Raw genomic sequence first — 14,005 nt, forward strand, 5'->3', positions numbered from 1 at the left:
TGACTTAGTTTCTTTTCTTTTGAATATGCCGAAGAGGAGGGGAAGAGCTGCCTCCCAGCAGCAAAGAACTCCTGCCTCATCGGGACCGATAATTCGGTATTTACAGAGGGGCGCAAGCTCGATAACACCGTCGGAAGGCGGCCTGCACGCTCAACCCAGGATTGGAGACAGTGGGCAGAGCAATGGGCTGGAAGTTTCTTTGAGCCCCGACGGAAGAGAACCGCTTCCTCAACCGGTGAGCAGCAGTTCTCCGATACCGGCGCCAGTAGACCCGAGTACCGAAGCGTCTGTGGGTCCTTCGGGGCGGGAGGCAAGTCTACCAGTATCAGAGGAAATGGGGAGTCTTGTAATCCCCATTTCAACTGCACACACCGCTACGAGACCTAACGAGGATTTGAGAGGAGCGGCTGGAACGGAGAAAACACAACAACTTGGTGAGCCAGAGGATATTTTGATTGCAAGTTTTCAAAGTAAGCATGTGGAAGTAACATTAGATAGTTTGTGGCCTGCTGATTGCAGATCTTGGTAAGGCATTATGCCCCCAAATAACTAAAATGAAAGCAGAAATGTTTGTGGTTCATGGGAAAGTAAGAGAAATGGAGACTGAGGTTAAAACGTTGTCATTACAAGCTAATAAATTGGAGAGAGAATTTCAACAGATACAGACAGTACAAATGACGATGGTTAAAGACTTAGTAAACCTGAGGAGGAACTCAGAATTGCTTGAAAATGCTTCTAGAGGCAATAATTTGCGTTTTATCAATTTTCCTTTTCCACCTGTGATTTCACGAAGGGAAATGTTAACGTCTTATTTCAAAGACGTTTTGGATATAACTGATGAACATATATTCCACCAGTGGTACCGGTCTTTTACATTCCCGTAAAGATACAAGGTAACCAACAAAAACGAGATTTTGAAAACAATCGAGTGTTGGATGTTTCGGCTTTGCTGGAAACTTCGGACACAGAGCAAGTAACAGCATCCACGCTATTAGTCAGGTTTGCGTTACCCTCGGATAAGGTCCGGATACTAAAAAACGTTTTTTTCAGAAACGAGAAAAATCTTTTAAAGGATTGTTTATTCGGGTATTTCCAGACCTGGCAAGAGAAACACAAAAACGAAGACAAAAAGTTTTGCAAGTGAAACAGGAAACGTTGCAGATAGGAGCAACTTTTTATTTAAAATATCCCTGCAAATGTTTGGTTACTTATCAATCAGTAAAATATGTGTATTTTGATCCTTCGCAACTGATCTCCTTTATAACATCAAAAAGGGCCTCTTAAGGGAAAATTTAATTGAGCTTGTAAACGAATACGTCTCTGATTTAAGTTTGTTTATTTATTTATTTGTAGCATTTGTATCCCACATTTTCCCACCTATTTGCAGGCTCAATGTGGCTGACATTATGCTGTGATGGCGATGGCCATTTCCGGGTACAGAATTTCAATTGATAATACATTTAGTTGTATACATACATGGTAAAGAGGAATACATTATGACATTGCATAGAGGTTTCTTCTACTACTACTACTACTACTATTTAGCATTTCTATAGCGCTACAAGGCGTACGCAGCGCTGCACAAACATAGTTTCTAAGTGAGAAAATGAGTTGTAGCATAAGTTAGGTCGTCAGCTATAGAGATGTCATCTTCAATTTAGGAAATAGATTGGTAGTGCGTATTGTGTAGCTTTCTTTAATAGCAGTGAGGTTAAACAGTCAAGTGACAAGAGTTCGGTTTTGTCTAGTTCGTGTAAAGTCTATTTATTTTGTATATAAGATGGAACATTATGGTAGGCCTTCTTGAACAGGTTCGTTTTCAGTAGTCTACGGAAGATTGTTAGGTCATGTATTGATTTTATGGCCTTCGGTAATGCGTTCCATAGTTGCGTGCATACGTAGGAGAAGCTGGATGCGTATGTGGATTTATATTTCAGTCCTTTGCAACTGGGGTAGTGGCGATTGAGGAATGTTCGAGTTGCTCTTTTTGCATTCCTAGTAGGCAAGTCTACGAGGTCTGACATATAGGTCGGAGCTTCCCCTTGAACGATTTTGTGGAACAGGGTACAAACTTTGAAAGCAATTAGTTCTTTTAAAGGGAGCCAGTGTAGCTTTTCTCTTAGGGGTTTGGTGCTTTCGTATTTCGCTTTCCCAAATATGAGTCTGGCTGCTGTGTTTTGAGCTGTCTGAAGCTTCTTAATGACTTGTTCTTTGCAACCGGCATAGATGGCATTGCAATAATCTAGATGACTTAGCACCATCGATTGTACCAGGCTACGGAATATTTCCCTTGGGAAGAAAGGTTTGATCTTTTTAAGTTTCCACATTGAGTAGAACATATTTCCTTTTTTTCTCTCCATAGTTAGAATATTGGACTCCTCTGTTGTGGACTTTAAGAACGCTAATAAAGAATTTATATAATTTCCTTTATCTATTATCTTTTTGATTCCTTTAGGTCTATACAATGTATTAGCAGTACTTTCCTATCAAGTGATTTAACTTGTTATGTCTATATTAATAAATGCAATTAAAAAATAGTTTATATTCCCTGTTTGAACAAACCATATTTCATTTCAATTGCTTCCCAATTACTGGTGTTGACACCCAATCTCCACTAAACTTCTGTGGATCAATTCCTTATGAACAAGATTCCTTTGTGTTTATTCCACACATTTATTTATTTATTTGTTGCATTTGTATCTCACATTTTCCACCTATTTGCAGGCTCAATGTGGCAAAGATGGTTTCCTAAAGGGCAAGTCCATAAACTGCTACTAAATGGACTTGGGAAAAATCCACAATTCCGGGAATAACATGTATAGAATGTTTGTACGTTTGGGAAGCTTGCCAGGTGCCCTTGGCCTGGATTGGCCGCTGTCGTGGACAGGATGCTGGGCTCTATGGACCCTTGGTTTTTCCCAGTGTGGCATTACTTATGTACTTATGCTTACAATGTTCTGTTATGGCATTCGCCATTCCAGGGTACGGGTACAACAGGTATTACATAGAGACATGGATGTCATAATTGAATTACATATTACATAGAAACATGGATGTCATAATTGAATTAAGCAGACAGATCTAGTGAGAAATCATTCGGAATAGAGGTAGAGTGGTGCTATGTTCCAGTTTTAGTTATTGATCATTGTTGTAAGCCTTGTTGAAGAGATATGTCTTTCGAGATTTACGAAAGTTGGTATGGTTCCATTTTACTTCTATGAACATTTCAAGTTAGCAATAAATAACACTTCCTAGTGGGTGGATAGGTTTTCTCAATCACTGAAAATCTCCAAGTATAAGCACACCCAGTGCTCCCTATATTCCAATGTAGTGCCAAACATACTGTCAACAGCCGAGTCTCTCTTCGTGTTCTAATACAAAAATTCACAAAGTGATTAGACCTTCTTCATGTCCTTGCCGATAAAGCACTAATACTCACACACTCACACAATAACTCATATGTTCTATCATACTCCTACCTCTAAACAACTGAGGATCTATTATAAAGATATAAACGTATATTTTTTTCATGTAATATGATACTAGAACATAAGCTTATCCACCCTCTAGGAAGTGTCTTTATTTTTTTATTTGTTACATTTGTATCCCACATTTTCCCACCTATTTGTAGGCTCAATGTGGCTTTCATAGTACCGGAGAGGCATTTGCAGACTCCGGTGTAAACAAATACAAAGTGATATTGTGGTAAGATAAAGTTCATGTGGCACAGCCACATTAGGGAATCGTACAACGGAAGAGTTGTGTTATGCCCATTACGTACTTTAGTTTTGTTGTGTTGGAGAGATCAGGCATTTATGTTGGACTGGTAGGGTATGCCTTTTTAAACAGGTTAGTTTTTTCTGGAAGTTTATGTGGTCATATGTAGTTTTCAAGGCTTTTGGTAATGCGTTCCACAGTTGTGTGCTTATGTAGGAGAAACTGGATGCATAAGGCGGTTAGCTTGGCAGAGTACAAAAAGAGGTTGGACGGTGTCCTAAAGGACAAGTCCATAGACCGCTACTAAATGGACTTGGGAAAAATCCACAATTTCAGGAATAACTTGTATAAAATATTTGTACGTTTGGGTAGCTTGCCAGGTGCCCTTGACCTGGATTGGCTGCTGTCGGGGACAGGATGCTGGGCTCAATGGACCTTTGGTCTTTTCCCAGTATGGCATTACTTATGTACTTATATATTTGAGTCCTTTGCAGCTTGGGTAGTGCAGATTTATGTATGTTCGTGTTGATTCGGATGTGTTTCTAGTTGGTAGGTCGATCAAGTCTGTCATGTATCCCGGGGCTTCACCATAGATAATTTTGTGAACCAGAGTGCAAATTTTGAAAGCAATGCGTCCTTTGATTGGGAGCCAGTGTAGTTTTTCACAGAGGGGTTTTGTGCATTCAAATTGCGTTTTTCCAAAGATAAGTCTAGCTGCCTTGTTTTGAGCGGTCTGAAGTTTCTTTAATGTTTGTTCTTTGCATCCCGCATAAATTCCGTTGCAGTAGTCTACATGGCTTAGTACCACTGATTGTATCAGGTTGCGAAATGTTCCCCTCGGGAAGAATGGTTTCACGATCTTGAGTTTCCACATTGAGTGGAACATTTTCTTTGTTGTGGATGTCACTTGGCTCTCTAGTGTTAGGTTGCGGTCCAATGTAACGCCGAGGATTTTTAGGCTGTCTGAGATAGGGAGGGTGTAATCTGGGGTGTTGATAATTGTGGGGTTGTCTGCGCTGTGTTGGGATGAGAGGATAAGACAGTGTGTTTTTTCTTTGTTGAGTTCTAGTTGAAATGCATTTGCCCAAGAGTCCATGATGTTCAAGCTGATCATGATTTCGTTAGTGATTTCTTGTCAGTTTAGATTTGTAAGGAATGTATATTGAGACATCGTCTGCATAGATGAATGGGTTAAGGCCTTGGTTGGATAAGGACTTGGCTAGTCTTTGACCTTATGGTGATATTCCTCTTGGGTGAGTTATTGCTCTGAGAATTTCTCCTATTTAAAAAAAAACCTGGTTTGGTTGTTGTTTCATTGTTTAATTACTTACCAGTGGTATTAGTTGGGATTATATATTAATGTATTTCCAAAGGACATTGTTCAAGTGTAATGTTGATCCACAGGATAACAGTAATGCTTTATATTCTTAGAAACAGTAATATTTGATGATGTGATGCAATGCAGACTGACAGGAAGTCTACTTTCACTCCAGGGTTGTCTGATATGTTCTGTGCTTGTAACTGATGTAGTTTTTGCTTGTAAGAAAGTTTATTGGAAATAGAATAGAAACAAGGAGAAATAAAATAAAATCCAGGAATGCAAAAAAAAATACTTTTTGGGTTGTAATTTCCCCTTTCACCCTCCCAGCACACAAATACACATAGGCTTTCAACTTGTTGAAAATACAAAGGATAGTATGACATTTTGATGTTGCTGACTGTGAAAAGGCCAGTGAGCTCATAGTGTAAGATGACACCTGCTTTCTGAAACCCCACAAGCACACAGACCCATCTCTGCAGGGGGCACAGGGGAGGGGGGAGGGGTTTCTCAGTAACCTGATCGCTGCTCTGAGGAGCCAAATGCCACCTCCAGGAAACACCCCTCCCAAATTATCTAGAGAGAGAGAAGGAAGTGCAGAAAACTTACTAAGCTTCAGGGGGGGGGGGGGGGGGGGGAGAAGCCCATCCTTTTCAAGCTGCTTTTAAATCTTAACTCTCTATTTGCCTGTTTAATACCCAAGTTGTTTTAATCATTCCCATAAAAGAAAGGAAACCCCCTAGTCTCTCATTAGTCTGTTTGTCTGTCTTGAATAGTTTGTAAGCTCTGTTGAGCAGGGACTGTCTCTTATGTGTTTGCGTACAGTGCAGTATCCCTGGGATTCTCTATCGCACCTTAATTTCTGTACAGGTCAAAGCATATTCTATACCAGTGTATGTAACTTAGGGGTCTTTTTACTAAGGTGCACTGAAAAATGGCTTGTGGTAGTGTAGGCACGGGTTTTGGGTGTGCGCTGATCCATTTTTCAGCCTGCCTGTGAAGAAGGCCTTTTTACATAAGTACATAAGTAATGCCACACTGGGAAAAGACCAAGGGTCCATCGAGCCCAGCATCCTCTCCACGACAGCGGCCAATCCAGGCCAAGGGCACCTGGCGAGCTTCCCAAAATGTACAAACATTCTATACATGTTATTCCTGGAATTGTGGATTTTTTTCCCAAGTCCATTTAGTACTTGTCCTTTAGGAAACCGTCTAACCCCTTTTTAAACTCTGCCAAGCTAACCGCCTTCACCACATTCTCCGGCAACGAATTCCAGAAAAGGTTTGTTTGCGGATTGATACCTTTCAAATATGTGAACGTCTGTATCATGTCACCCCTGTTTCTCCTTTCTTCCAAGATATACATGTTCAGGTTTTCAAGTCTTAGGCACAGATCTGCCATATTCTACAACAATGCGCAAATTCTAGGAATGCTCTTGATCCACCCATGCCCCTCCCATGGCCACACTCCCTTTTCAGATCCACATTAGAGCTACTTAATGCTGCGTTCCACATTAGGAGTTGCCACCCAAGAAAATAATCTAGATGTCATCGTGGACAATATATGGTCTGGCCCCAACCTACATGACCGAACTTATCGACATTACCAACTAGAAACATCATCGAATCATCAAGAACGTTTCTAAACCTGCATTACCCAAACTGTAAAGGACTAAAATACAAATCAACATATGCATCCAGCTTTTCCTACATTTGCACCCAGCTCTGGAACACTTTACCTAGAAACATTAGAACTGCAAACACCCATCTATAATTTCGAAAAGACCTCAAGACTCACCTCTTCCGGAAAGGCTACCCAGCAGACCTGAACTAATTCATGAACAATGCATCACATCTTTCGATCTAAGAAATGAACAATACCCCTTCCACATAATCCTATTACTTCAAACTGTACGAATTTTACCACTCCAGTTATAATTAAGTGTACTTCTACCCTTATCCTACTCTGTATTGCTCACTAGAAGCTGTAGTCCCATCCCCGGAGACTTATCAGCCTCACTGGGATTTCTTTTCTCTATATGCTACTATATATTCGTCCCAGAGTTGTATTCTCTTTTCCGGAACCTTCTCAGCTCCCTTGCACCTACTGTTACTCTAATTTCCTTCCACTCTGTATATATTCCCGGAGTTGGTACTCTCCTCTCCAGAACCTGTAAGCCACATTGAGCCTACTGCTTTGCGGGAAAATGTGGGATACAAATGTAATAAATAAATAAATATTGAAAGCAGCCATTTGATGTAACTTCTGAAATATTAGACCAAACATAAACTACTTTAGTCCCATTTTCCCATCTAGTTGGCAATTCAAACGCCTCTTCACTAATATTATGATCTGATTTTAATAGCATGGTTCCTATATTCTCAACCTTAGTTCTAAAGTAACTAGCCAATTCCTCCATCGAGGGTTGCAATTCTTCTGAAATTTGAGTTAAACTTTGGGAGTTGGTAAGTGATCTAAAGATTTTAAATGGAATTTTGTTATCAATGCTTCTTAAAAGTAGGCAATTGACGAAATCTAAAAGTTGCAGATTCTTCATAGTTTCTAATAGTACAAAGATGACTCCACCATTCACAAAAGTTCCAATGAAATACTATAAGATGCTTGGCTAGAGCCATCATGATATCAAAAGGTTTTTGATATTGATCCTCAAGTGTAAGTTTAGGGGTTGAAGAACGAAGTATTATCACATCATATGTCAAACCAACAGGCGAGGAGAAGGGAATTATTGAAAGGGAAGGGAAATGGGACTTGATATACCGCCTTTCTGAGGTTTTTGCAACTACATTCGAAGCGGTTTACATATATTCAGGTACTTATTTTGTACCTGGGCCAATGGAGGGTTAAGTGACTTGCCCAGAGTCATAAGGAGCTGCAATGGGAATCGAACCCAGTTCTCCAGGATCAAAGTCCACTGCACTAACCACTAGGCTACTCCTCCACTCATTCCACCAATAAGAGCCAACCTCATCAGTGATGTCACAATGGCTTGATTGCCCGATACTTGGCTCACTTCTGATATTGTGATGTCATAAGGGAAAGGGAAATGGGACTTGATATACCGCCTTTCTGAGGTTTTTGCAACTACATTCAAAGCGGTTTACATATATTCAGGTCCTTATTTTGTACCAGGGGCAATGGAGGGTTAAGTGACTTGCCCAGAGTCACAAGGAGCTGCAGTGGACATATTCTTTTCCATATTAATTTCCAGTAGGTGGACACATGGGAACATTCAAAGAGTAGATGCTTCAGGTGACCGACAGGAGCAGAACAAGACCAACATTTTGGAGGAGATGTTGATCTGGTTAATTTAGACACTTTGAAAGGAGTCCAATAAGCTCTATGAAGAACAAAAAATGATGATTGTGTTATACCAGCAGAGAAAGTGGGTCTATAGGATTTAGACCAAAAGGTTAGCCAATCAATTTCATCATGACAGAACAATTTATTTATTTATTTATTGCATTTGTATCCCACATTATCCCACCTCTTTGCAGTCTCAATGTGGCTTACAATTCGTCATGGATACTGGAAACAGCAGTGAATATACATTTGGTTTACAGAGGGTTTTGTGTTACGTGGTGGTCAAATACATGATGGTGATAAAGCAAAAGACATTATAAGACAGTTCTGGAAGTTTTAAAGATTATACAGTTACACGTGTTGATCTTTGTGATATATCTTGTCGAAGAGATAGGTTTTCAATAGTTTGCGGAAACTGGTCAATTCATAGACCGTTTACAGGTTACGTGGCAACGCATTCCAGAGTTGCGTGCTCGTATAGGAAAAGGTAGATGCGTGCATTAATTTGTATTTCAGACCATTACACTTGGGAGGATGAAGATTAAGGAATGTGCGAGAAGGTTTTTTTGCGTTCCTGGGTGGTAGATCTATTAGGTCTGACATGTAGGCTGGGGCGTTACCATGGATGATTTTATGGACTAGGGTGCAAAGTTTGAACGTGATGCGTTCTTTTAGTGGGAACCAGTGTAGATTTTCTCCTAGGGGTTTCGCGCTTTCGTATTTTGATGTGCCGAATATTAGTTACAACTCCCATCTATGTTGGAGCTCAAGACAGGGGTTTGTGAAAGAGTCATGTATACATTTGTATATTCTCGATGCTTTCCTATTACCCATTAGCTTAGTACGACAAAAGGTAGTAAGATTAGCAGCATCTGACTGACCACCCGTGGTTTGTAACAAATTTTGATAGACATTAGAGAGGGAAAGCCAAGAATCAGCATTGTGAAGTTAAATTACATTGTAGACAAGCAGATTCAGCAGAAGTCACATCATTACATACAGTAATTTGAGATAATGACCATATACCTTTTTCCTGCCAGAGTGGCCAGTTTAAAGTAGAATTATTAATTTCTATTAATAGCCTATTAATTTCTGATAGTAAATCTTTTTAGTCTCAACATCTGCTGCTTTAAAGGAACCTATCATCACTCTCCTTTATTTTCAATTTTTTGTTATTATTTTTCTCCATGCCCTGATCTACGTAGCTCCCTCAATGAATGGTAATACCAGGGCAATTTCTTGCCTCTGGGTTTAGCCTTTGGCTCTTCTAAGGGAAACTGATCAAGGGGTCCTTTTACTAAGGTGCGCTGAAAAATGGGCTGTGCTGGTGTAGGCATGTGTTTTGGGCGCACGCAGATCCATTTTTCAGCGCGCCTGTAAAAAAAGGCCTTTTAAAAAAAATTTTGCCGAAAATGGACGTGTGGCAAAATAAAAATTGGCGCGCATTCATTTTGGGTCTGAGACCTTACCGCCACCCATTGACTTAGTGGTCAGGTCTCATGCAGTAACTGTGCGGTAATCGCCTGTGCACGTAGAATCATGATTACCTGCTCAGTTTCCGCCGTGTGCAGGAAAATAAAAATTATTTTCTGGAGCACCTAGCGGACGCATGTAAAAAATGAAATTACTGCCCGGACCACGCAGTAGCCAGGCGATAACTCCAACTTGACGTGCGTAGGATGCACATACGTGCCTTTGTGGCTAAGTAAAAGGGCCCCCTAATGCTTTACTAGCAGAGGTCATCCAGTTACTTAATAGCATAGAAGTGCTAACGTCTGCTAAATTCAGATGTGCCATTAAGTATAATCAAAAGTTCTCATTAACAATCCTCCTCCAAGGACTAAAATTAAATTTTTCTTTAAAAGACTTTTATGGTTGTAGGGTAGATACAAAGTAAAATTGGCAATATAATGGTCTGGCCATGCCACTGCCTTCCAATCAATCTTTGAATTTATAAAATGACTATCGGCGGCATAATCGAAAGAGAAGGACGCCCATCTTCCGACACAAATCGGGAGATGGGCGTCCTTCTCTCAAGGTTGCCCAAATCGGCATAATCGAAAGCCGATTTTGGGCGTCCTCAACTGCTTTCCGTCACGGAGACGACCAAAGTTGATGGGGGCGTGTCGGCAGTGTACCGAAGGTGGGACGGGGGCGTGGTTAAGAGGTGGGCGTCCTCGGCCGATAATGGAAAAAAGAAGGGCGTCCCTCACGAACATTTGGCCGACTTTACTTGGTCCAATTTTTTTCACGACCAAGCCTCGAAAAAGTGCCCGAACTGACCAGATGACCACTGGAGGGAATCGGGGATCACCTCCCCTTACTCCCCCAGTGGTCACCAACCCCCTCCCACCCAAAAAAATTTTAAAAACTTTTTTTGCCATCCTCTATGCCAGCCTCAAATGTCATACCCAGTTCCATCACAGCAGTATGCAGGTCCCTACAGCAGTTTTAGTGGGTGCAGTGCACTTCAGGCAGGTGGACCCAGGCCCATCCCCCCCTACCTGTTACACTTGTGCTGGTAAATGTGAGCCCTCCAAAACCCACCCAAAACCCACTGTACCCACATCTAGGTGCCCCCTTTACCCTTAAGGGCTATGGTAGTGTTGTACAGTTGTGTGGGTAGTGGGTTATGGGGGGGGGGGGTTGAAGACAAAACTGCTTGGTTTGACAGGTAAAGGTCATTGATTGGACAGAATAAGACTTGACAGAACTCTGATCTTCACCCTGGAATCTGTTTTTTCCCCCCAACAGTGTTATTGAGAACCAGAAGGACCTGAGCAGCTTAACTCAAGCTGATATGAAGAACTTCAAAGACCTGAAAAACTTGTGAGTCTCTCTCTGTCTCTGCTGCTTATGTCACAGCTCCAGGAAGCTGGAAGTGCCTTTCCCATTGATGCCAAGTTATCCTGGTCCAGGCTGGAGACTTTTTGGCCAGTCCTAGTTTTGAACTTACATCCCATAATGCATTGGGATGGAATGTTCAGAATTCCAGGTTTGTCCTAAGTAGAGAGGTGTGGTAGCCGTGTTAGTCCACTCTTAAAGGTTATCAATAGAAATCAAACAAAATAAAACATGGAAAAGAAAATAAGATGAAACCTTTTTTATTGGACATAACTTAATACATTTCTTGATTAGCTTTCGAAGGTTGCCCTTCTTCCTCAGATCGGAAATAAGCAAATGTGGTAGCAGATAGTATATATAAGAGAAACATCAAAGCATTTCATTGATATTCTAACAGGATGGTGTGGGAAGGTGAGAGGAGGGTGATAAACAGAGAAATAAACAGAGAAACAAAACTTTATGGTTTATAATGAGCTAGAAAACCCAGATCCTTATTAAGTCCTGTCTGTTTGTCCTAAAATTTCCAGCCTGGAACTGCGTAACTTGGCATCTCTGCTTTCCCTATTTGCATCAAAACGTGTCTTCTGTGCTAGACCATGACAGTGTCTGTTAGTAATGTGGTGAAAGCGTGAAGCCACCAAGTTCAGAGCAGCCCTTGGGAACCTCAACTAGTACATCCCATCCCTGCTAAAACAAATCTGCAAACTTCCAAAAAGAAGAAGGACACATACATAGTAAACATAGTAAACATAGTAGATGACGGCAGAAAAAGACCTGCACGGTCCATCCAGTCTGCCCAAGAAGATAAATTCATATGTGCTACTTTTTTATTTGTACTGCCCTCTTCAGTGCACAGACCCTATAAGTCTGCCCAGCACTATCCCCGCCTCCCAACCACCAACCCCGCCTCCCACCACCAGCTCTGGCACAGACCGTACAAGTCTGTCCAGCACTATCCCCGCCTCCCAACCACCAACCCCGCCTCCCACCACCAGCTCTGGCACAGACCGTATAAGTCTGCCCAGCACTAGTCCCACCTCCCAACCACCAGCCCTAGCACAGACCGTATAAGTCTGCCCAGCACTAGCCCTGCCTCCAAACCACCAGCTCTGCCACCCATTCTAGGCTAAGCTCCTGAGGATCCCTTCCTTCTGCACAGGATTCCTTTATGTTTATCCTACGCATGTTTGAATTCCGTTACCGTTTTCATCTCCACCACCTCCCGCGGGAGGGCACTCCAAGCATCCACCACCCTCTCCGTGAAAAAATACTTCCTGACATTCTTCTTGAGTCTGCCCCCCTTCAATCTCATTTCATGCCCTCTCATTCTACCGCCTTCCCATCTCCGGAAAAGGTTTGTTTGCGGATTAATACCTTTCAAATATTTGAACTCGTGCCTGGTTTACGTTATCAATGTAGCATACATTGTTTTGGTGAACCAGGTCCTTTACACTATTATCTATGCAGTGTGCACTCTTTTGGCAATCTGGTCCCTTCCCAATGATATAAATACAGCATGCACTTCTTTGGTGAACTGGGTCCCTTACACTGTTATCTGTGCACTCCTGTGATAAATTCTGTGGCTTTTCAGTTTTATTGCTACAGTGTGCATTGTAACACTTTCAGGCTTATTTTCGAAAGAGAAGGACGCCCATCTTTCAACACAAATCAGAAGATGGGCGTCCTTCTCCCAGGGTCGCCTAAATCGGCATTATCGAAAGCCGATTTTGGGCGTCTCCAACTGCTTTCCGTCGTGGGGATGACCAAAGTTCCCAGGGGCGTGTTGGAGGCATAGCGAAGGCGGAACTTGGGTGTGCCTAACACATGGGCGTCCTCGACCCATAATCGAAAAAACCCCTTACTCTCCCCAGTGGTCAGTAACCCCCTCCCACCTTAAAAAAATTTTTTTTAAATATTTTTTGCCAGCCTCAAATGTCATACCCAGCTCCCTGACAGCAGTATGCAAGTCCCTGGAGCAGTTTTAGTGGGTGCAGTGCACTTCAGGCAGGCGCCCCCCTACCTGTTACACTTCTGGTGGTAAATGTAGGTGCCCCCCTTCACCCATAAGGGCTATGGTAGTGGGTTTTGGGGGAGGTTTGGGGGGGCTCAGCACCAAAGGTAAGGGAGCTATGTACCTGGGAGCTTTTTCTGAAGTCCACTGCAGTGCTCCTTAGGGTGCCCGGTTGGTGTCCTGGCATGTGAGGGGGACCAATGCACTACGAATGCTGGCTCCTCCCATGACCAAAGGGCTTGCATTTGGTCGTTTCTGAGATGGGTGTCCTTAGTTTCCATTATCGCCGAAAATCAGAAACGACCAAGACTAAGAATGACCATCTCTAGGGACGACCTAAATGTCAAGATTTGGGCGTCCCCGACTGTATTATTGAAACGAAAGATAGAAGCCCATCTTGTTTTGATAATACGGGTTTCCCCACTGCTTTGCCAGGACGTCCTGCAAGGACGTCCTCTGGAAAACTTGGGCGCCCCTTTTGATTATGCCCCTCTTTGTCTGCCAGCTCGAGACCCACAATAATGCTAATACAATTGCAGATTTTTTGTACACCTTAAAGCTTAAGTTATCAATAGCTGATTCAAATGATCAATCTATCGACTCATAGTAACATGGTATCATAGGTAAGTTCCAGTGTAGTCTGGTTTAGGGACCTGAGGTGACAACCATTTGGTAAGTCCCATTTCAGGCTTCACCAAAGTTCAGCGGAAGGGTTTTTGGGAAGTCTCTAGAGGTACCATGGTGTAGTTTGTGGCCAGTGTGGCATTTCTCTGAGCTGAAAGATATAACATGC

The 14,005-nt window shown here is 42.1% G+C and overlaps 1 protein-coding gene across 1 annotated transcript in view; it reads left to right on the forward strand.

Moving 5' to 3' along the window:
• The window catches only part of NTRK1 (neurotrophic receptor tyrosine kinase 1), a 98,271-nt gene that overhangs the window by 26,859 nt on the left and 57,407 nt on the right, over positions 1-14,005 (forward strand). Inside the window, exon 2 of the mRNA XM_030188231.1 lies at positions 11,112-11,186. Coding sequence (XP_030044091.1) covers positions 11,112-11,186 — 75 coding nt within the window. The remainder of the gene's footprint in view (positions 1-11,111; positions 11,187-14,005) is intronic.

Source organism: Microcaecilia unicolor, chromosome 14, assembly GCF_901765095.1.
Source record: "Microcaecilia unicolor chromosome 14, aMicUni1.1, whole genome shotgun sequence".
Lineage (NCBI taxonomy): Eukaryota > Metazoa > Chordata > Amphibia > Gymnophiona > Siphonopidae > Microcaecilia > Microcaecilia unicolor.